Source organism: Phalaenopsis equestris, unplaced genomic scaffold, assembly GCF_001263595.1.
Source record: "Phalaenopsis equestris unplaced genomic scaffold, ASM126359v1 Scaffold000223, whole genome shotgun sequence".
Taxonomy (NCBI): domain Eukaryota; kingdom Viridiplantae; phylum Streptophyta; class Magnoliopsida; order Asparagales; family Orchidaceae; genus Phalaenopsis; species Phalaenopsis equestris.
Window position 1 is genome coordinate 545941 of NW_018164665.1, and position 25842 is coordinate 571782.

Sequence of the window (25842 nt, forward strand, 5' to 3'; positions counted from 1 at the left end):
CTTCAGGTACATCAAAATCTAATACACTGCATCCAAATGGTAATTGTAACATGCATGTAGCGGCTTACCAAGCTCACTGCAGAAGAGATGTCGCATTGAGTGTGACACAAATAGATCATATGGCCCACCAATCTCTAGTATCTCTCACAATCAACCAATTTTCCTGCCTTTGCACTTAGCTTGGCCTTCTAGTCAATCGAAGACACTGTAGATTTGCAGCTTCTCTTGAACAAAACCATCCCCTCGGGTACATGGATCACTTCAATTCAAAGAAAGTATTTGAACTATCTAAGATCCCTCACCTCAAATTCATTGCTCAACCTTACATTTAGTTGAATAATCTTTGTATCATCATCATTGGTGACAATGATATCATCAACATAAACAGCAAGTATAGTGATGTGACCTTCATGTTGTTGAAAGAACACTGTATAATCTGCATATGCCGATATCTCATGCCCACGATAGCCTTTCTAAACTTGTTAAATCAAACTCGAAGGGACAACTTCAAGTCATACAGAAACTTTCTGAGCCTACACATAATGTCTACTATCTGGACTATACCGAATCTTGGTAGTACCTCGAAATAAACCTCCTTCAGTAACTCACCATAAATAAATGCACTCTTCAAATCAATTTGGTGTAATCTCCACCTAGCCTTCACTGCCAGACAAATCAGTATCCTCACTATGCTCATCTTTCCTACTCGTACAAAAGTTTCATCATAGCCAATGTCATATGTCTGATTGTATCATTTCGTATTCAGACACCAATATTGGCCTTACCATACTTCAATCAGCTATTCGAGGTAAAGTGTGACGGCTCAAATGTAAGAATCGGAGTAGTACTGAGCGATCGAGAGCTCTTATTCACTGGAGTCCCTACCTGCAGACGAGTGATTCCACCTTATTTATGGATCATGAGGCTTTGAAATTCTTGAACAACCAGAACAAACTGAAGAGTTGACATTCGTCCTGGATGGAGTTCTTGACATCGTCTTAGTTAGTGGTTAAACATAAAGCAAAAAGTGAGAAAAGAGTAACAGATGCACTGACCTGGCATCATTTGTTGATCACTTCTATGCATACTCAAGTTGTAGGCTTTGAGGTAATGAAGAGATTTTATAGGACAAACAAAAATTTGAAGAAAGAATTGTTCAAAACTTGTTTTGTACATTCATAACATGTGCTTAAATAGAGTTTTACAATATTTTACAATACACCCCTAAACTTCTTCAATATTCCCTTTTTACCAATAAGATTGTAAATAAGGTCCAATTCTAAACACTCCCCCTCAAGATGGGCAAAAGATATCCACTAAACTCATCTTGTCACATAACCTAGACAAATCTAATGAACTAAGTCCTTTAGTGAGGAAGTGAACCATCTGCTCTCTAATGGCTACATGACTTAGCTCTAGTAGCCCGTTATTCAATTTTTCCTTGATGAATAATCTATCAATCTCCACATGTTTGGTTCTATCATGTTGCACCGAGTTGTTGGCAATGTTGATTGTCGACTTGGTGGTGCACCACAACTTTATTTGAGTTCCTTGGTCCTCCTTGAGCTCGACCAACAAGCCTCTTAGCTACATCATCTCGGCAACTTCTAAGGACATGACCCTATACTTTGTTTCTGGTGTTGACCTCGCTACTACAGACTATTTCTTACTCTTCCAAGTGCTTCCGAAAGAGCAAGTTGCCCCCTAAGATGGATCTTCTGTCATCTGCACAACTCGCTCAGTCAGCGTCACAACATACCTCAATGTCTACATGTCCATTCCTCCTGAAGGTCAACCTGTTCCCTGGTGCACTCTTCAGGTACATCAAAATCTAATACACTGCATCCAAATGGTAATTGTAACATGCATGTAGCGGCTTACCAGGCTCACTGCAGAAGAGATGTCGCATTGAGTGTGACACAAATAGATCATATGGCCCACCAATCTCTAGTATCTCTCACAATCAACCAATTTTCCTGCCTTTGCACTTAGCTTGGCCTTCTAGTCAATCGAAGACACTGTAGATTTGCAGCTTCTCTTGAACAAAACCATCCCCTCGGGTACATGGATCACTTCAATTCAAAGAAAGTATTTGAACTATCTAAGATCCCTCACCTCAAATTCATTGCTCAACATTACATTTAGTTGAATAATCTTTGTATCATCATCATTGGTGACAATGATATCATCAACATAAACAGCAAGTATAGTGATGTGACCTTCATGTTGTTGAAAGAACACTGTATAATCTGCATATGCCGATATCTCATGCCCACGATAGCCTTTCTAAACTTGTTAAATCAAACTCGAAGGGACAACTTCAAGTCATACAGAAACTTTCTGAGCCTACACATAATGTCTACTATCTGGACTACACCAAATCCTGGTAGTACCTCCAAATATACCTCCTTCAGTAACTCACCATGAATAAATGCATTCTTCAAATCAATTTGGTGTAATCTCCACCTAGCCTTCACTGCCAGACAAATCAGTATCCTCACTATGCTCATCTTTCCTACTCGTACAAAAGTTTCATCATAGCCAATGTCATATGTCTGATTGTATCATTTCGTCACAAGTCTTGCTTTGTACAACACCACCTTCCCTTCTAGATTTTACTTTACTATGAAGATCTACCTGTACCCAACTGTTTTTTTTCCCGCTGGTAGTAGCACTATCTCCCAAATTTGGTTTTTGTCGAGAGTCCTAAGCTCTTCATGTATAGCCACTTTCTACTTGGGATCCTCCTTAGCAACCTGCTCACACTTAGATAAAGAGACTGTGTTCAAAGATGCAATGAATACTCCTTGTAAATATGACATATTAGAAAATGAAACAAAGTTAGCAATGTCATATTTCCACCCAAAACAATCGGGAGGATGTCCCAAAACAAAGTTAGCAATGTCATATTCCCACCCAAAACAATCAGGAGGATGTCTTGCATTGCTGCAAGAGGTTCTCCTTAAAGTTTGAAGGTTGGGAGACGGAGGATGAATCATATCACTGAGAGTTTTGAGTCGGAGGTTGATAGTATTGGTGTCTCAAATAGCTGGAACTTGCTGCTTACCCTGCAGTTTCCCAATACAGCCACATGTCCTCGCTACCGCCACCCCAGACAGTCATCTTCTTCCCGTCCAGCAGTTCCCCGCATCCCCCGTCGCTTCCGCAGACATTTCCTACACTGCAGCAGCCCGAAAACAGCATTTTCCTGCTTTTTTCTACTATTCCAGACACCAAGCCATCCATTCCTTTCCTTCCATCTTGTTGTCCTTGTCACAACTCCTCCCCTTCGCTGCAGTCGTTCACACCCTTTGTTTTCGCCGCACCTTCCAACCTTCAACAACTCCTTGTTACCTTGTCAGAGGGTGAAAATCTCACCGATCAGCACCACTACCCCAAGATCCCCCCTAGTTTGATTATCTGTGTTGTTTCTGTGGCTATTTCTGATGTTTGGGCTTCATGTTATTATATTTTTTCTTTTAAGTGCATTGATTGCAACCTCTTAGTTGCTTCAAGTAATAATATTAAGTTTTCTATTATTGTTTGGGTTAACTCTGGTATCATTCTCTTCAATTTGAATAATTTTATTAGATTTAATTTCCATTGCATAAGGATATGTTCAAATTTGAAATTTTGTTTGAAATGGATAGGAATATGTTTAAATTTAAATGTTTAGTCGTGTCCTTACAATCTCATTTCTATACATAGGGATTCATTAGGTCTAACTGATTGATATAATAAATTGATCATTGAATGAATGCAAATTATTTGTAGCCAATTGAATGCTCCCTAAATCAAAACTGTGTACGTGACATTATCTATCTTTTAATGAATTCAAATTATATTTAGCCAATTGAAAGCTCTCTAAATTCAAATTTTATATGCATGAGTTATTTTTCTTTCCGTCCATCAGAAACCGACCCAACCATCATCTAAGCCCACAACTTTAGAAAAAGTAAGGCACCGTACCATATTAGCCCTTTTGAGAAGAGTTCCCCAACATTCTTTCTAAACTTACTAAATTTCATAGCTCAGCTTAAGTGCGTGAGGCATGCCCACTAACATTGAGCTTCATTTTGCCAAAACCTAATTTCTTCCTACAAGGCAAAAGTTATTCTTCATGCTACCTTTAAAAATTAAAATGAACCTAGTATTGTTCATTATACCTCCTCTAGTGCAATCATCTCTCATCATCATGAGGTGGGGGCATTAATATTTTTAAACTAACTGTAGAATTAGAAATGGGTTATAACATACCTTTAAAGTCTATCAAGTAGAAAACATGATTTGGCGAAATAATAAAATAAGATTAAGTACCTGCATTAACCATATTGCATCACCGTCACCTTGAGCCATTGCATCATACACAGCAGCTCCAAGTGATGAGATGTATTTTGGATCATTTGTTGGCGGCAAGTTCTCATTAAAAGTGTCACTAAACATAATAACCAACTAAATATCAACAAAAGTAACAGAATCCAACATATAGTTTTAGTTGCAAAATAAAAATAAAATTAATCGCCTTCCAAGAAGCAATATTTAAGTATTTCCACTATCAAGAATAGCAAGAACAAAATGAGTGTAAATTCTCAAAAAAGGAAACTAGCCATTCTAATTGCATGCAGTTCCCTATGTTACAATGGTATTGGAAGTGGATTCACATAGCAGTAAGAAAAGCAGGGTATTTGCATTTTGAATTGCAACAATGGGACGAGCAAAGAAGCCTGCAAAGCAAATTAATTTTTTTTTTTTTGCAGCACTTCAGTCCAAGCAAACAAGTATAATGTATTATTTATATATATTCTCAACACAGGGTCTGCGCCATTCAAAGAGAACAACACCTTTTTTCTTTAAAAGATGGGAGTGGAATGCATAGATCCTCTGTGAAAATATCAACTGGTAAAATATTACACACTAAGAAGTTGTTTCGGATAAATTTTTGTTTTATCTTGAAAACAAAAAACAAAAAAAAAAAAACTGCATTTATTTATCTGTTTTTTATTTTATTTCTTAATTTTATTTTTAGGGGAAACATTCAAAACATGGAAAACGTCTTTTTTCTGTTTTTAAAACGCACAAAAAATCCCCTTTGCACTCCTGTCTCCCTCGTGATAGACGCCACGATGCCCCAGCCCCCTTTTAGCAAAGCTCACGCCCGATCCCTCACTCTCCTCCTCACGTCAGCTCCTACCCGCAAGTAGAGCAACCTCCCATTATATTGATTCGCCCCTTGCTCGCACGACCTACATTCAACTCAAGGCGACAGATGCTACCAGCGACAGACGTTTCTGGAATTGATCCAATAAGTCCGATCAAACCATAGTATGTATGCTTTGATTTTCTCATTTTTTTCTCACTTGCTTGTGCAATTGCTGCTAGCTTCTTTCACCAGAGTTGTTTAATTATTCTAAACTAGAACTAGACAAGAATTCAATAAAAGAGAAATGGTTTGGCAGAGAGTTGGCTAATTTGGCAGTTTTGATACTAATGTTCAATTTCATATCCCCGGCTCTCATGATCATTTTCACACCATGTAACATTATGCAAGCCTTCTTGGACTCTACCCTTTTATAGAAAACATCTACTGCTTGATTGTGAAAATCTTACCATACTTCTTAACTAGTTATTTATCAGTTCATCTATTTCAGTTGTTCAGATCAGTTTCCCCATTCTCTTCTTAGGAGATTTACATGCATTCAGTTATTTATCAGTTCATCTATTTCAGTTGTTCAGATCCGTTTCCCCATTCTCTTCTTAGGAGATTTACATTCATTCCACTGAAGTCTTGTGCATTTACATATTTAACACCTAGAGTTCATCGACCACTCCAAGCACCGCTATTGCCTGCTGCCCTTCACCATCCACCCGCTGCCACAACTGCTGTGTTCTCCAGCTTCATTCTAGTTGTTCGGCAATTCCATCAGCCGCCGACTGCCCTTACTCTTCCCGCAGTCACCTGCACCTACTGCTACAGTTGAATGCACTTCCTCTTCTAGCAGCCACCCACACCTGTTGCTCCCCTCCAGTCCAGTCGAGACCTACTGGCCTTTCCCTTCTAGAAGACGCCCGCACCTACTGGTCCCTCCAGCACCACCTTCGCCTGCTACTATCCTTCCTACAGCACCCGCTGGCCTTCCTTTCCCCTTTCAGCAACCACCAAACCCTCCTGCCACCTGTCAGCCGCTAACCATCGGGCCGTCCATCTGTTGTCACCACTTCCAACCACCGACCAGCACAAACCTCACCGCCGATGTCCGCAAATATTTTCCTTAGTCCGCGACCGACTCTTGCTAGCCTTGTTTTCATTTTTGTTAGAGTTTTGATTATACCACTAGTTATTTTGCTTAATAATATTTGTTTCCGTCATCGACTGCATAGTCAAAAGCTTGCAATTTGGCGTATTTGGCAGTATTCTTCTTGCATTTCATTCTTAAAATTTAATGCTTGTATATGAACTCCTATCATAAATACAATAAAACAAAATAGAGGACATGATGATATAGAAATCACCCAAATTCATTTCAAGATAAAATTACACAAAGAACAAATGTAGTTCTACCATTATTTCGGTGATTTGTACCAATGTAACTGTGAAATCAATAATCAACAGAAGAAAAATCATTAGACCACCTCAAGTGTTCCATTTTTTACATAACACAATTCTTACCACAAACACCATACAAAGTACATATATACCACATGATTCTTATATATTTACATATTTAACACTAACATTTTAATCACATCAAAAAAGATGAATTCACTTTACTAAAGTTAGTTTCAGTGGAAGTTGATGTGATGCTGAAAATTTTAGCGCTATAAATATAAATATTAAATTTTAGGAGTTACATAAGTAAATTGCTAAGAATTATGTGATATGCATGCAAATCTCCAAACAATAAAACAAACAACACAATTACTCTAATTGGATGAGACAACTGCACAGACTTCCTGCCACCAGCTATTGAGCGTCACATGACAAAGTAGTTCAAATTGGTTCACACTCACAAGAGAAAAACCAACCATCTTCACTAAACAAAGGTATGTAACAAACGAAGTTCTGCTAAGAAAAACAAAGTTCACAAGCTAATGCAATAAAAATAAAAACAATTTCGATATGCCAATTTTATAGCTTTCCTCAAAGATTGATTACCGTGTATCAAGTTACCAAAATACATATTAAAACTCATATATGATTAAAATTAGCTAATGGAAATAAAGTGAAACCAATTCATCATAGAGATTAAAATTTGTATGAACTGGATATATAATGCTGCCTTTGCATGAATGTTTAATATTTACCTTAATGAAAGCAGAATATCAAAGATAGAAAAAGGCTTATAAATAAGAGAATCGACCTAAAGAAACATTACCAAATGAATTGAAAAAAAAATGAGGCATTACCAGTTGTAGATGTTTGTTATATGCCCATATTCTGCAAACCACAAAGGTACAAATTAAGTCAAGTCCAAACAAAGTTGATAAATGAAAGAAGAAATTTGAAAAACTAATATTCTTAAACAAAACTGCCATAAACCATAGCATGATATTATAACATAAATTAAACAGCATCAAATATGTCATTCTAAATTGAAATTGAACTGCATTCCTTGTAGTAAACAGGTAGAGTTTCATAAGCACAATTGCCAAACCTAACTGAAAATTGCTTCTCGATGTTAAATAAAAAAGAAAAATTGATGAATTTCACAGATAAAATTTATATACAGGCGTGCATATATAAATATTTGTTTGTCCATAAAGATAGATAGAAAGGTTTGGTACTACATATGGGAAATAGAGATTCTTGGTTAAAGAGGTGAAATCAGGAATTAAAGTGTTTACCTTATTAAGACGAATGCATAAGCTTAAAGTTAGATCGAGGGGACGCATAAGCCTCAAATTAAAAAAAAAAAACACAAAATTAAAATAGGATTATAAATATGACGAAGTATCCACTGATTGTTGAAAGAGGGGCTGCTTGAGTGTTATTGTTCTCATCTTTTTTAAAATTTACAACAAATCTATCAATCGTCCCAAAGTTCCCCTGCTAAACGAAAGATCAAAACTTTGATTGTCACTTTCGAAATTAGAACCGCCCTGTTGACAACAAAAATAAGATTATTCTCAATCATTTTCTTCATATTTTTTTTAAACTACATTTGTTTAGGTGGTTTAACTTTTCAAATATCAAGCACATTAATTTTAAGCATCATCCGACACTTTTTTACTAGTTGTGCACAAAAAATAAACTAATTAAAGTAGAAGAAAAATAAAAACGAATTAAAAAGTTAAATAAAAATACCTAAAAAAAGGAAATATAAAAAGCATTTAAAACAAAACTAAAAATTCAAATAAAAAAATATGAAATTAAAGAAAATCAAAATAATTAAAAAGTATTTGAAAGAAAAACAAAAAAGAATCATAAGAAAATGAAAACAAATTAATTAAAATAAAATGAAAAGCAAACTAGTTTAAAAAATTAAAAACCTAACACCTACCCACAATGCTTGGTTGATGCAGAAGCTCACTCACAGGCCCCTCTCCCAGTAGCCATAAATCATAGACCAGTACTTGAAGGCCTCAACTTCAGCTTTCAAGCATCACGAGTCCTTGACTAGAAAATATTTTGAGGCTCACTTCAATTGCCTCAAGGCATATTGCCTCTAGGTGTATGCTTCGAATGAAAAAGACAAACTGACACTGGCATCTCCCACTACGGGAGCGGACATGACACCCAAGTCGAGCGAACGGCACAGAGCCTAACCGAACCATGCCACTTCGATTCCTTTCAATTTTCAATATGTTTTCTTTTATCCTTCCTTTCCGGTTATTTCCTATATGTCTTACATTAGGGTTTGGACAAGCAGTTATTGTTGTGCTTTTTGTCGAGACCCCTTCCCATGCGTTGCCACAGCAAGACAACAAAGGCAATTGTTGTTCCAGACCTACTGTTTTGTAATTACATACACCCACTTACTCTACTTTCCCACCTTGTTGCCACCATTTCAGACCCTCAACAACTACCACCGCCATCTTCGATTCAACCAGTCGCAAGTTATGTGTCGTGTGTGTAGTTATTTCTTATTTCAATGTCTCTATTTATAAGTTCATATTTGAATTCAATAATAATATTTGTTTTCCAATTGTTGTTTGGGTTCTCCGATATCACAAGCCTAACTTGGGCTGGGAATATTTGAAGCCTCAAGGTGCTTACTGAGCACCAACACGAGCTGGCTCGATGTTTGGAATTATCAAGGCAAAAATCGACGATCGAACAATGAATTTAATTTTAATTACCATCACTACTATAAAAAATAATAATTTAACAAATTGAAAGAGCCACTGGTGAAATAAAATTTAAATCAACTTAAGAGTAAAATAATTATTTAGTTAATTTCCTTTATTTTAGTCATACATTCAATCTACGACTATTTTTCAATCACTCATTTTTTAGTCCATAATTTAAATCTGAAATGTAGTTTAATTCATCAGGAGTTACTAACAACTCAGTTAATACTTTTTTAAATTACAATAATATAATAAACAAGAAGGCAACATGCATGCTTATCAAACAAAATGAATCAAAATAAAAATCATTTGACAACTCATAATTCAAGTATGACCATTCAAGCGGACTCAGAATATTAAATGTATAATACCGTATCTTATATTATTTAAACCATTTTATACATTACATCAGTTATAAGAACATTGTCTAAATTATATTATTTAAGCTACTTAAATATTAACATCAATTTTAGTTTACATGCATAAGTACCTTAACATTCCTTGCTAGTACTATTAAGGGTATAAACTCTATCAGTCAATATGCACATATAAGCATTATATAAATTCATTTTATTCATATCATTTAATATATTTCTATAATAATTAGCATTCGTACAAAGATACACACACTATATTTCTATAATAATTAGCATTCGTACAAAGATATATATATACACATACACACACATAAACATGCTAAAAGAATCTACATCATACATTTCAATATGACCAAATCATTCAATATAATATAGATCATGCGTAAATTTGCAATGACAATCTATCTAAGTAGCAGAATTATCTCATAGATTTAGTTCACAAGAGATACAATACTAATGTAAATTAAAAACATATGTATGCCTATCAATGTCATAAGACTTACTTTTGTTGATTTGCCTTTCTAATCCTTGGACCTTGCCCTTTTAACTCGACAACTATAATAAATATATATACTAATTTTAACTTAATTAACCTTCAATTATTCAATTATATAAATTATAATTGTGTATAGAATCGTCTACCTTATTTCTTAATATATTAAGTATTAATTTATGAGGATTCTTAATATATTAATTATTAATTTATGAGGCTTGACATTATTATATATATTATACTAAACTTTTACATGATTCCATAAGTTTTACACTATACACTTATCCCCTATATATATATATATATATGTATCCCTTAACCTCTGCTAGGGTTTCGCCCTTGGGCGAAACCCTGGTTTGATTCCTTACTCGACGACGAAGTTCCCGCACTTGACGAGTTTCTCGCACTCGACGACGACGACAAAGAACTCTACCTTGCGATCGTCGTCTTCTCTTTCGTGTCAAAGGACGAAGGGCTTCGACATCTGCTTCTGTGGTTTCGTCGTCTCCTCCTTTGCGTCTTCCAACTTGTAGGTCTTTTCTGCGCGGATCGAGCTGCGGTTGTCTGCAGAGCTGCGGTTGTCTGCCAAGCTGCGATTTCGTAGCCCTGTCTTCTGCGCATTTCATCTGCGGTTACTGTCTTTTGCGCAACTTCGCCCCAAACCCTTTGACTCGTCTTTTTTGCCCTCTACCCGACTTGCAGGGCTTCTCTTTGTTGTGATGGAGCTTTCATCTTCTTCGGTTGAACCTGACAAAATCTCCTTTGCCCGCGTGGTTGGTAGTCCTCTGGGAGAGATGGCGGTTGTCTTCCCTTCAAGTTATAAGAAGCATCGTGATAGTATAGGTGATCGTCCCTTTATTAAGAATGCAAGCAGAAAAAGTGGGAGACAATACTCTTTTTCTCCACGTCAGAAATTTCAACGCTGACTGACAAATTCAAATTTGTTCTTATTAGGAAATTTCAGTGGGGACACCCACTTATGGAAATTATCAGGAAAAATTTTGATGACCTCAAATTAACAGGAAAGTGGAAAGTGGGGCTCATGGATGTGAGACATGTATTGATTCAGTTAATCGTGTCTGAAGACTACATTTGGATTTTCTCCAAAAAATCTATTAACATTGCTGGTAAACGGAAACCCTATGAAGCTACTCAAGTGGTCTCCTGATTTCGACCCAAATCATTAAACTATCAATGTACCGATATGGTTTAGTTTACCTGGTCTCAAGTTACATTTTTTCACCATCAGGCTCTCTACTCTATTGGGGTCATCCTTAGGGATCCTTTGAAGCTGGATCTGTCTACTTTCAACTTAAACAGACCCTTGGTGGTCAGACTACTTATGAAAAGGGATATCTACTTAGGAAAAGGGTTATTACTTTACCTGATGTTATTGAAGTCTGGTTGGGCACAACCCATAATGGTTATTGATAATAAATCTTCATGGAGCAGAGACCCCTATATTGTACCCACTATAAGATGTTTGTTCATGTCCTTGATAAATGCCACGAGTTTCATCCAAATTTGAAATCTAAGGTTCAAGTGAATAAGGATGGGTCTAACCCCACTGCTCTGGACATTTTAGTTCCATATGGGGAGGATACTACCAGACAGGAGGTTTTTGTTGCCCCTGAGGACCACCCCCCATGACACTGTCGTTACTGCTACTGCGAGCGATGTGATGCCGGCACCTTCAAACCCCATAGAAAACAATACTGATGGATTGTTACCTACAAATGATAGTGTTCAGACTGATAATCAGGAGAGCATCGCAGCTCCACTTCTTCAGGAAATATCCGGTGTAGAGGCAACTCATACTTCACATATACTAGAACCTATTGTGGGTACTATGGTTGGTAGTCCTTCTGCTTCAGCTCTACCACCCCATCAGACTGATTCTTCGGAGGAGGAATGACCCTCACTTCCTCAGCGCCATGGTGAATATACTGAAGACTACACCAGAATGATACACACCTTACCAATCTGCTAGCTGAATCCCTTCCAAAAACTAGAGTCAGGGACAGGACTAAAGTGGGATGAACCTCACTTCCTCAGGGCCATGGTGGGTCGCTCTCTAGCCACCTAATACTATGTATTTCGGCACTGTTAGGCTTTTTATTTAAGTATCTAATGTATTTTTATGTTTTTTCTAGTTTTGGAACCATTGGTGGTTTTTGTGCGGGCAGGGTGTCTTGCTTGGGTCCTCCCACACATTTTATTTGTATCTCTCTTTATATTTAATATATCAGCCTTTTTTCGGGCTTTCAAATATATATCTATAGCAGTTTGAATAATGGCGTCAGCAGCAGCAGCGTGCTCCGGTAGGGCTTTGCCTGATGGCGATTCCCGACGGTGATTATTCGATCTCTCTTTTTCTCAGTCGTCACCCACGACGACGTCTTCAAGAGCTCGCAGCTCTCTCGACGATGCTCGCTCGCGTCGCAGTCCTCTTCTGTTGACGACGCTTGCTCGCGTCGTTTCTCCTCACTCGTAGTCGATGACGCTCGCTAGCGGCTCGTTTGCACTTCTTTCGCCGTCGCGGCTCGCGTCGTCTCTCGTACTCGACGGCGCATCTGTCGCCCTGCCTGACAGATAGCTTCCCCGATAGCCTCTTTCTCGCGGCTCGCCTGCCGCTCAAATCTGACGTGGTCATCTTGCTTGTAGAAATGGTCTCGACGTTACGTTCCTATGCCACTGCCCTTGCCGACGACTTTCTTATTCCTACTCATGCTCCTCTTTCAACTTCAGAGTCTGGTTTCTGTATCGGTAAGTCCTGCAATGTTCCACAATCTTTCCACGAGACTCTTGAAGGTGGTGGTGATTACACTTTCATTAAAAACTTGGAAAAAAAATTGGGAATTCTGCTCTTATTCTCACTGAGGTTAAAACGAGTACTCTTCGGTCCTCTTGACGTTTTGCTCTAGTGGGGAAATTCCTTTATGGTCAACCAAAACTTGAAAACATTCGGAAAGATTTTGATACAATGAAGCTATTGGACAGTTGGAGTATTGGCTAACTTGACGGTCGACATATACTTATTCAATTATCTCACGACGCCGATTACACTCGTATTTTTTCTCATAAAATTATCAAGATCGATAACTATTTTATGAAAATTCTAAAGTGGACTGTCGATTTTGATTTAAAAGCGGAGTCCCCTATTATTGTTTGGAGATAGTTTCCGGGGTTAAAATTACATCTGTTTAACTTGAAAATTTTTTACTCCTTACCTACTGCTTAAGGTAAGTCTCTCAAGGTTAATAGTCATACGTTTGATGTCACCACACCCTCTATTGCTTGTTTGTTACTTGAGAGAGATATCACTCAACCAGCTCCGGACAAGGTATGGATTGGAACCACTAACAATATTGGGAAAAGGTTGAAACAGAACCACACCGTCCTTGTTGCTCTCATTGTAATATGTTTGGTCACAGTTCTACTGTCTGCTATCGCTTGCATCCTCATCTAAGGTCGGATATCACTAAAGATCAGCCACCTATCATTCATGCTGAGAAGATGCAATCGGATCCTCTTTCCAACACCGTAGTTCCTGATGAAGAACACCATACCCAAGCCGTTCTACTCCTGGACGCTCCTGCTTTTGAACACCCTATTCCGACAGCTGGTTCGGAGCATGGTACTCTGAAGTCCCATGAAGCATCTCCCCATACTACAAGTACAGATCCAAACGTGTTTATATCACTCACTGTTAATGAAGAAAATTCACTTACATCCCAAGACACAAGAGAATGCTCCTTTGATCCAATAAAAGATCAGCTGGTACAACAAGTAGTTTCTTCTAATATTCAACAACCTACACATGACCGGCACACTTTAGACCAATCCACTGATCAGGTGAACCAATCTTCGGATGAGGAATGACGGGTCTATTCCAGGAGGAAGAAGAAGAATGGAGGCCGACTCGAGCTCAGAAACTTTTGTACGATACATTGGTTACTACTGGCAATGACACTCATCTTATCAATTTGTTAGCTGACTTCTTCCTAAAACTAGAGGTAGAGACAGGGCAAAATTGGGTCGTTCTCTAGCTACCTGATACTATGTGTTTTGCACTTTTGGTTTTTTCTTTAGGTCTCTCATGTATTTTCTGTATTTTCTTTTTTTTTAAACTATTTGCATGCAGTAGTTATCGAGTGGGCAATATATCATGTTTGGGCCCTTTCACACAATCTATCTGTATCATTATTTCTTTCTAATATATTAGGCATTGGGCTTTCTCAAAAAAATATATAAATATATAACAATTAATCACTATTTTATTTTAAATTGTCACGACTTTGCCCAGAACATGGAAGTAACCAAGGTGGAAATAGACGGTCAAACTATGGAAATTAAAATTTTCTATATTCATTTTATAAAACAAACATTTAAATTAATAAAAGAGTCGCTAAAGAAAATAAATTAAAACAGTACAATTAAATTTACCTCATTACTGTTTGGTCGCCCCTTCTATAAATATTTTCTCATCTATCGCTCATTTTTTAATCACTCAACTAAACCGCAAATATTAGTTTAAAGCAACATGGAGGTAACTAAAGTCAGTGAATACTCAGACTTTTAGACTACAGTAACATAATAAAAACAAAAATAATATACATATCAGTTAAGCTTTTATAAAAAATATCAGTATAAAATATTTAATAGTTTATGAATATGATCACTCACGATATTTCATAAAATTCAAGTTATTTTATTATAACAATTACATATCAATATTATTTTATATTTGTACAACAGTCACATGAGCATCGTCTAAACCAGTTAAGGTACTTCAATATTAATATTTTTTTTTTTTGCATTTATGAGCATGTGTACTTTAGTGTGCACCTTAGTGCCCCCCGTTAGTACCATTGATGAACTCTATTATAGTCGTATGCACATGCAAGCATACTATAACAAACAATATTTAATAATGATTATTTCATTCTTATTTGTATAGCAGTCAATATACTTATACAAAATTAAATATCAATGATAATTTAAATAATACTAAGTGTACATGTCAGTCTTATAATAAAAACAAAAACTCAATATAATCATAAATCATGGGTATGCAGTGATATAAATGTAACTAATAATAGTAACAGTAAACGAATTTGATCGAGAAAAAACAAAATACTGTCATAGTAAGAATATGATTACTCGCCATGATATCGATTTACTTGTTCTTGGATTTGTCTTGACCTTAACTTTTCTAAAATTGATGTATATAATAAACATGATATTCATATTACTCAAATTTAATTTATTCATATTATTTAAATTAACTAAACATTTTAAGTATTAATTTCCATCATTTTACTTTACGTAATCGTAATTAACTTTATTTTCTGAGGGAAATAGGGCGGTCAATTGGCTCGGGATGAAAAGTATATAATTAACATGATATTCATATTTTACTTTTAAGATGGGGAGCATCCATTTTCTGTCCCCAACAGCCAAAATATGCAAAGATGGGGTGGCACCCTGCCCACTAGAATATTGTTACTCTCAATACCAAAAGCAACGAGTCAATTGACCGCCCTAATTCCCTCACAATATATGAACCTCCAAACAACAGAGAGATGGGAAGAGATGAGTTTAATTCTCTTAATGCAATAAAGAATGTCCCACAGTGCTTCCACAGTGCTTCAGCCCCATTATTAAGTATATCAACCAAAATATGAAAGTCAGTCTTAATAATAAGAAAATGCCAATTAAGCGATAAAGCAACAGTAACAGTCATCAAAATGGCTCTAGCCTCAGCTTCCAGGGGACTATCGGTGAAATAAAGGGAGGAGGCGAAGAGAATACAATTACCATTATCATTCCGAGCAATACCCCCAGTGCCAGCATTAGTAGATTCCCAGCTCCCATCCGTGTTAATTTTTACCCACCCGGCAACAGGAGGCCACCATCTCGCTAAAACCGGGAGTTGCGGTATCCTCCCCCCAAAATATTGGTAATCCCCAAGGATTCGAAATATGATATACCCGAAAAGAAATTGTGTTTCACAACTCCCAACGTAAAAATTTTATTAATATATGCAATGATGTTAGCAAAAATCGTTGCATTATTAATATTTTTACCAACATGCCTGATATCGTTACGGGTCATCCATATAAACCAACAAACAAATTAAGGATAAATTTAAAATTTGCAAAAAGAGTTTTTGCCCCGAGCAGGGTTACAAACCTCAATAGTGTCAGTTAAATTCCGAGCATGAGACATGGTGATCCTAAACAAGTGACCGGCCTTTCGCCAAATAAACAGAGAAAATAAGCATAAGAAGAAATGATGCTTAATAGAATCCTCTGCAGCATTGCAAAACAGGTATCGAGAAACAAGTCTAAGTCTTTCAATTTTAAAATATCATCACAAGGGATAACAAAATGAAAGATCTTCCAAACCAAGAAAGACAGAGAAAGGGTGGTTAAAGCCCAGTTCCAAACACTCTCTCCCCAAGAGTTTTTATTAAAGGTATGTAAAGCAGAATATAAAGATTTAGTGATCGAACCTCTAGCTAACAATTTCAGTACCGGAGTGTCTTTCAAATGAGGCTCATAAGGATTAGCTGAAATAAATTGTGCACCCTCCAACCCCACCAACTGATTAAGAAGGGGAAGATTATAATTACCATCTAGCCAAGTGTCAGAAACAATAAGGTCGACATACACCGCCTCCCTCAAATTCAGAGGAACCTGGGACCAGGAATCATGCCAAAAAGAGAGGTTGTCACACCCCATCTCCCAAGAAATATAATCTTTAACCCACTCTCTAACTTGCAACATCTTCTTCCACACCCTAAAATCACCCAAACACCAATTAGCCAAGGAGGGATTGCTATTATGACAGTATTTTCCCTACATGAACGCAGCCCACAGCCCACAAGGAGTCCCTTTTCTGAAATTTAAACCATAATTTGAAAAAGTTTATGTCAGCAATGTGATGAAGCAATTTAAAGCCTAACCCACCTGCATAAGTCAGTTTACAAATGCTCTTCCAAGGCAGTCATCTCCTACCAGAGTGGCCACCCGCCTATAAGAAATTATAGAAACATCTTTCAAGGACCAATTGTGTGCCCTTTTTAATTTGGAGAACTTGTAACGCATACAACGACAAACTCTGTAAAATGCTCTTAAGCACAGTAATACGACCACCAAAAGACAAGAAATTATTTTTCCAATCAAAGATTCGTTTCCTAACCTTCTCCACAACCTCATCTAATTAGGTTTGCCTTCTCCTTCCCTTGAGTAAATTAACCCCCAAGTATTTAAGCGGAAGAGTAAAGAGGGAAAACCCAGTGAAATTGGCAACCCAACTAGCATTTCCACGATTGAAGGTGTTGCCCATATACAAGTGACATTTATTTGCGCTAAAATGAAGCTCAGAAACCACTTGATTGATTGTTTGCTGGCATTAGAAAATAAAATAACATCATTAGCATAAGCCAAATGGGTGACCAGAACCTTTCATTTATGGGTGTAGTGAAAAGTGAGAATTTTGTTGTAGAGATCCTTAATCAAACGAGAGAAGTAATCAAAGACTAGAGTGAAAATAGTAGGGGATAATTGCTTAATCCTGCGACCAGCACTAAAAAAACCATGAGAATTACTGTTAAGGAGGATGCTATATTTATTACAATGAAGCCAGGTGTAGACAAGCTTGCAAAAATCCAAAGAAAAGCCTCTCTCTTGAAGGGCAGCAAGAAGAAAATCCCAGCTTAAAGTCATAAGCTTTACGGATATCCAGTTTAGTAATCAAGTTGCCACCTCTACATCTCTTATCAATGTCATAAATAGGTTCTTGTCAGAATAATATTATCAGTAATCCCCCGACCTTGGATAAAAGCAAATTGATTTGGAAATATTAAATGAAGAAGATGAAGTTGAATCCTTCTAACCAAAAGTTTACTAATAACTTTCGATACAACATATGTAAGAGATATAGGTCTAAAATGCTCCTAAGAGGTTTTTTGAGTTAATTTAGGAATGAGGACAAAAGTGGCGGCAGAGACGTAATTTCCAGGGAGAGAAAAACTTAGAATGGTTTCCACAACTTCTCTCTTCACAATACTCTAGCATTTAATGTAAAAATCAGAGGCAAAGCCATCCGGACCAAGAGCTTTATTACAATTAATTTCTGAGAGCACGGAAAAAATCTCCTAACTGGTAGGAACGCCACAAAGATCTAGCTCCTCTGTGTATTGTCTCACATCATTAAAGAGAAAATGTAAAAATCAGAGGCAAAGCCATCCGGACCAAGGGCTTTATTACAATTAATTTCCGAGAGCACGGAAAAAATCTCCTCACTGGTAGGAACGCCACAGATCTAGCTCCTCCGTGTATTGTCTCACATCATTAAAGAGAAGAACCTCAATAATGTCTGAGGTCTCACAAGCTTCAAACAAGTTGGAGAAATAAAGAACAACACTCTCACCTAACTCCTCATCCCCAGTAATCCAGTTTCCAGCAGCATTTTTAATTCTAACAATGGTGTTAAGAGCTCTACGATGTTTAATACAAGCATGAAAATACTTAGTATTTCTATTACTTTGAGTAAAGTGTATCTCCCCAGCTTGTAGTTGCAGTAACTCTTCCTTCCAAAGACAAGCCTCTAGCAACTCATTATGAGCTTCCTGAAGATGAGGAACTAGATCGACTGAAGATTTGTCAAAAGTCGGTAACATGGTGACCCTTTGTTCAACCTTTGTAACCCTAGCATGGACATCACCAAAAACTTCCCAGTTCCATGTTCTCAAAGTAGATGTCACTTTTTATGTAACTTCCAAAGAATAAACCAAGCGCTGCCCACCTCAACACATCTCCAATTAGCTTCAATAAATCTCATAAAGTCATCGTGTTTTGCCCAGACATTCAAATATCTGAAGTGGAATCTAGAAATCTCTTTGAAAAAATCAAAGGAAATGAGGGGATTATGATCAGAGCTAGAACTACAAAGGGGTTGAACTTGAGAGAAGCTATTAGAGGAAATCCATGACTGATTAGCAAAACATCTATCAAGGCGTTCAAAAAGTTCCCCACTTTTCCAAGTAAACTTAAAACCAGTAAAACCCAAATCAGAAAGACCAGCAATATCCTCTGTTGAATTTATCTATCAAAGCGAGGTTTACTCTCCTTCTTCCCAATTTCTCAGAATTATGCATAATCACATTAAAATCCCCTCCAACCATCCAATTATCTTGAGTTAAAGTTCCCATACTAGAGATTGTGTCAAAGGTCATATCTGGCAGAAGTAGAAGACCCAACATATACGAATGCCAGTCATCCCGAAAACTCCTCCATAGCAAAATAGACATGCACAAATTGTCTATCATCAGAAATAACATTAGCAGTGATGTGCATCCCGAAAACTCCTCCATAGCGAAATAGACATGCACAAATTGTCTATCATCAGCAATAACATTAGCAGTGATGTGTTTCCGCCAAAACAACCAAATCTTATTAGAACAATTACTAAAGAAAGAAAAATGATTGAATTTACCCATAATGCGAGCATCTGGAGAAGATACCATAGGTTCCAAAATAGAGAGAATACCAACTTTATGAATCCTTGTCATTAATTTAAGTCTATCAAGGGAGTAAGGATCTGCAACTCCCCTGAAATTCCAAATTAAGACATTAAAAATGAATAGACAACTTACCCTTTCTAGAAGATCTAGTCCGGGTATGCTCATGATCACCCTCTGAATAATAATGATCCACATCAATCAATGCATTTTCCATCTTGAGATTTTCTAACTCATTACGACCTTTATACTTTTTCCTGAGATACTTCTGAAATTATCATTCTTCTCTCAATATATTTGAAACCTCCTCCAAAGGGATGTTAGAGGCCACTGCAACTGAGTCAAGATGGGGCAAAACATTCTCAAAATGATTAGTAGTTTCAGGAGGAGAGGGGGTAGCTTCTCAGACGGCAGGAAGAATAACCTCCTCAGGGACCCGAAGCGCTATCCTAACTTGAGGAGAAAAAGGGCCAATAAGTTCGGATGGAGTGGGAATTTTCCCGTCAGCATGAAGACCAACCTCAGAAGGAGCCATATCTGCACTCCAAACTCGAGGAGAAATAGGCCCAATATAATTGGTATTCATATCAGCATGAAAAGTCGGAATCAATTCTTCCGTAGAGACAGTGAGAGTTGGAGGTGGTGGATGCTGCTCTATATTAGTCCCACTATTATGATTCACCATATTCCGCTTCTGCAACTCAGGATGTAAGTGAAAACACTGAACGGGGTCATGGCCAAACATACGACAATGTGTACAATAAGAGGGTGTTTCTCTAGAATCACCTATTGCCAAAAACCATTATGCGCAGAGCCGATCCAAACCTCATCAAAAGGTGATAAAGTGATATCAAGTTCAATAAAGATTCTAACCATAGAAGGCCCAAATAAAGTGTAGGTGGTGAAATCCATCTTTAGAGGTTTTCCAAACATTGCAACTAAGGAAAAGAGGATCTCGAGATTAAACAAATGAGCCTTCAAACCAGGGAGTTAATGATTTTTTTACTTGGGTTCAATTTTCTCACACCATCGCCCTAGCTTGCTCAACGACAATTATTTTTTGGCTTCAATCGCATGCTTCATCACCCTCGTTGAGCCCTAGTGTCTCGTCTCCTCTATTCGACGATCACAGACATCTTCGTCCATCAATGCCACCGCCTTCGGTTATGGGGAAGCCCTTGCTTGAGCTCGTCGGTCCCCCTTCATATGTGTCGATTGATAGAACATCAGTCGACCCCCCGAGTTATGCTGTTCTCACTCGGAGTCGGCGTCTGCTGTGAAGCCTCTCGATCTTACCTTTGCCTCCCTTCATACGTGTCGACTTATAGAACAAATTATCCATTTACGTTCACGACCGCTCACTTCGTCTTCCACTCTTCGACTCCCTCATTTTCCCTAGAAACGATGAGTTATACAAATACAAATCATTACTAATATCTTATAAATTAATTTAAAATTTGATATATTGTCATTAATATAATTCTTATTAAAATTTGTCTTGTTATAATATTTAGAATTTATTAATTAACTTTTTTTATTTTGATAATTCATATATTATGAAGATTAACTTCTAATTAATTTAACCCTAACTTTTATGTTATTCACATGTAAAAAAATCATCATTAAACCTAAAAAAATAAAAAAATAGAAAATCATCATTAAACCTTAAATTCGACAAGTTCATACCAAACATAATTTATAAATTTAACATATTCTTCAACTATATATTATTATAAGTCTTATTATCATTTTTTTATATTTTTTCAACTGCTTTACAACTACAACTTCCTATTTAATGTGAAATAGAAAATTTTACTCAATTTCATATTTTTAAATACATTGTTCATTAATTTTATTTACTATTATTTTATCTTTATTTATTTTATTATACTTTTTATTAATAAAACAAATTTTAAATGTTGATACAACGAGTTAAATGCCCTAAATTTCTTTTCAATACAATTCTTTTTCCATGAAATAGAATTAAACAAATCATTTAAAGATAAATGAAAAAAATTTGTTCAGGTCCTTTAGGATTTAGCTTAAAACTACTGCTTCAATCCTTTAAAACTTAATCGCACTCCCATCTAGCTTGCTCTTGTTTGGATTCGTGTGCCCAAACAGACACTTTGGTTGCCCAAAGTCGCCTGCCTCTCAATTCCCACACTTATGTTGCTCGAGCCTTACTCATCGCCCAAGCCGTACGTTCAAGCTACTCAAACTTGCTTCGCCTCCCTATTCACATGGTGCAAGGCCGCGTCACAAAGTTGCTTGCAATCTCAGCTTGGTTGCATGTCGTTGATGTCACTCTCCCACATTCATTTCTTGTCCGTCTTTGAGCCTGTTCGTTTTCTAAAGCTCTCATCCAATTCCTCTCCCCTTATGTGTGTTTGATCAGCTTGCACGAGAGTTACGCCCTCTCTCCTTTCACCTCGCCTGCATACCTTATAAGACGAACAACTTAATGTCTATTCAATTGACCTAACATTAGTTGGTTCAGGTTTTTTTTTATTATTTTTTTTATTTTGTCGGACGTTACGGGCACAACTTGAGGTAGGCTTCTCAATCTCCTTTCTGAGTCATGCTAGTCATTACATTTTTAAGAAGAGTACAAAATGAAAAGTAAGTTTGTTGAGCATTATCAACACTCATGAAACTAGATAGAAACAAAATATTGTGAATGTCATTAGCTTTTGCAAGACTAATAATGCCAAAGAACAATAGTAAGGAAGTGTTTTCTTAAAGTCAAAGGCTTTAGTTATACTCTAAATATAGAGTTTAGTATGCACATAAAATATGATTTGACATTAGCAACTTCTGCTAAATAAAATAAAGAAAATTCTACCACAAGAAAAGTATCAAACTGATTCCCTCAATCAATAAAAGTGTCAAATTAGTCCTTAGACTAAATAATTCTCCCTCAAAGGACTATTTTGGTAATTTTTTAGTTCTGCAACCTATCAAGGATACTCATGCATGACAACTTGTGCTTGGAACCAAATGACTATACCAAATGGATTTGGTCCCTAAATGCACACAGCTACAAAAGTTAGATTTATGTTTGGAATACTAAGGACAATATTATACAAGAATGCGGACAAAAATGACTTACTTTCTATTGTTCAATAAGCCTCTATCAAGTTTCTACACTACATGATTTTTCTTCAATGAAGAAAGCCTAGAAAGTACATAGTCATAGGAATGAGCCCAAAATCCTTGAAGCAATTTAGGGAGGCCGAAACAAATGTCGGTACGGAGAAATAGCCATAAACAACTAAATATCATGATTTAAAGGTTATTCACAGGCATTTGAATGATAATTTAAGTTCAACTTTTATTATAAGAGGCATTTAAATGGAAACTCAAAAGTGCAAAAATAAATTAATGATATACTGACAGTAACCCTACACACGCCTAATATACATGACTCCAATTTCAGTTGTAATCATTGAATTGAAGTAGATTCTATGATATCTCAAATAGTAAAGATACCTTTGTTTTTCAAGTTAGACGTTGGAATAAGAAAAGATTCTACATTATATACCATTATCAATGCAGGAATCATCTCTGAGTGCCACTGTAATCAATGATCTTCCAGATTATTTTCACCTTAGAAGTACTAGCAAAAGCTGATCTTAGCAATTTATGTTCACAGTTTGGAAATATTTTTGTAGACGGAGCTATTGAAAGAAAAGATTACATTATATTCTTTAAAATACAATACAGAATAAAAAACTACAATTGACGAGCATACAAAACCAAAAACCTTTAATTTGCTGCTTGATAAATGCTCTGCCAAGTTCAATAAATAGAGGGTCTGATGGATCAAGAAGATATGTGCAGCACCAACGTGGGTCACCATTGACAGTGTTCCTAAATAGAAGATAATGCAAGGAACACATCACTTAGGATTAATCAATGCAGACTAGTAGTATAGAAAAATAAATAAATAAATAAAAATTTGTTCCAATGCGCTCAGATAATTTTCCTCTTACGCTCATGAGAAAAACACATGCTATTCTGATTGTACCTCCATCCTACCAAATATACAACCATATTATCATCATCGATAAACTTACTAGTTGCAGTTTCATAGATAGTGGAAGTTAGAGGGCACACTTAGTTGCTAATAATTAGTATTTCAACCAGCCCTTGTAAGATTTTAATGATCAATGATAAATGTGAGGTAGATTAAGTTAAAGTAAGACTCTCAATGCCTTAGGTGAAAGAATAGGCTGCACAAACTGCTTGTCATCCATGCAGACAAATTAAGTATATACGAAAAAAGAATAAATTGGATATATCCTCTACTTCTCACTTGAAGAAGCTTAAGCAAGTAGATATATGCAGGTGAGGGAATATGGAATGATTGAGAGGGGTAGACCTAATTCAATCCAATGCCAAAGATTCGCACTTAAAACAGTGACATTTCAAGTAACCATCAAAGATTTTATAAAATAATTGAATCAAGCGAGCATATAACAGTGTCTAATACTGTTAGCCATATAAATCAGTATTCTATGGAAAAAAGAAGAGAAAGGTGAAAAATAAGAAAGCACAAATGTTCAACACATCTACCATCAGAAAATAAGGAATTAAGTAGGCTAAAAGCAGAAGCTAGATGATCAACAGAAAATAACAGAACAGAATCATATAATAAGTTAACTAGGCTGTAAACAGTGCTGCAATCTGCAACAATTAATCTTGAAAACCAATTAAAACATACCAATTGCTCAGCCTGGTAATGCTGGCAGTAGGAAACAACGTTCTGAATATTGCAGGAACATTCCCAGAAAATGCTGGCAGCACTGAAATAGGTGATAGATTTCAGGAATATTGGAATCCTAGGTGCGAAGCATTAAGGTCCTAACTTGAATCTTAACAAAGTGCCCTAAAGAGATTTGCAGAGATATAATTTTACAATTAACTACAGTGAAACATGATAATGTCTCCGAGCATCAATTGGAAATTAGATGCTAATTTTCTGTACATGAATACATAAAAATTATAACTTATTGAACTGATATGCAAGCACCAACAAAAACACAGGCATATCTAGAAGACAATTGGAAATGAGATCCCAAAAAATATAGAAACACAAAATATTCTGATAAAGTACAACTTTTTAAGTGCATGGTGATGAAAATATTAAGAAGAGCTAGAAGAAATTAATATATCAGTGTAGCAAGCATGAACAGGTAAATAACTTCAGAGTGCCAGTTATCACGCAAGAATGAAAAGCCATTATGCCCAATTAGTGACCAGAAGATTGAAAGAGGTAATGATATTATTTCAATAATTTTCCAACATAATCCACAAGTCACTTAATAAAGATTTCTTGAGCATGCTGCACTTTTAAAACTTCAGTGCTACTCTGATCAAACAATTTGGATTGTGTTTTCAAGGTAGAGTTGCAGCTGCTAGGGCTGCTTCTCTTTACAGATAGGCTAGCAGACATTCACATGTGTGTGTGTGTGTGTGTGTTGGGGGGTAGGGGGTGGGGGGTGTTAAACTTTAGGTAATTATGGAACAATCTTCTTGTGAATTAGGACCACCTTAAAACATTCAAAAATTGATAACAACTTCTTTCCTCTAAAATCAAAAAGCAAAGAGAAACAAGTTGGTAATTTTTTTTTTAAGTTATTACTTTATATAAATTTGACTCTTCAAAAAAAAATATCAAAAAAATACAAAACATACCAGGAGTCATTCCAAGCTCAATCATACGAGAGACTATGAGCTTTTGGAGGCTGAGTTGCTGGTCCAACCAATTCTGGGAAAGTGGTCCGCCCCACCTACAAAGCACTCAAAATAAAAAAAATAAAAAATAAAAGATATTTATTTTTGTAACAATGTAAGTAAGGTTCTCTCAAACTGATACTGGAAATTACTTTTCAACATATTAAAAGATATAATTTCCTAGCACTTCAAAATTTTCTTAGCTTCATGATATTTTTATTTAGAATGTCGCTCTCATTAAGAAAAAAAAGTTGCTTACCCATGTAAGTTCCCCATTCGAGCCCATGCGAGAAAGGCTGGCCCACCAAAAAAATTACCGAGATCTATATTGTTGACACCAAAATTCTGAAATAGAACATTATTAGCAAAAAAAAAAAAGATAAACAAATTAGAAAAACAAAACACTATCATATCGG

General features: G+C 36.4%; 1 protein-coding gene across 1 annotated transcript in view; it reads right to left on the reverse strand.

Moving 5' to 3' along the window:
* The window catches only part of LOC110023203 (alpha-N-acetylglucosaminidase), a 133033-nt gene that overhangs the window by 63586 nt on the left and 43605 nt on the right, over positions 1-25842 (reverse strand). Inside the window, exons 5-10 of the mRNA XM_020722501.1 lie at positions 25686-25771; positions 25388-25482; positions 24414-24495; positions 23454-23560; positions 7405-7435; positions 4318-4435 (exon numbers count right to left, since the gene is read on the reverse strand). Of these exons, the coding sequence (XP_020578160.1) occupies positions 4318-4435; positions 7405-7435; positions 23454-23560; positions 24414-24495; positions 25388-25482; positions 25686-25771 (519 nt within the window). The remainder of the gene's footprint in view (positions 1-4317; positions 4436-7404; positions 7436-23453; positions 23561-24413; positions 24496-25387; positions 25483-25685; positions 25772-25842) is intronic.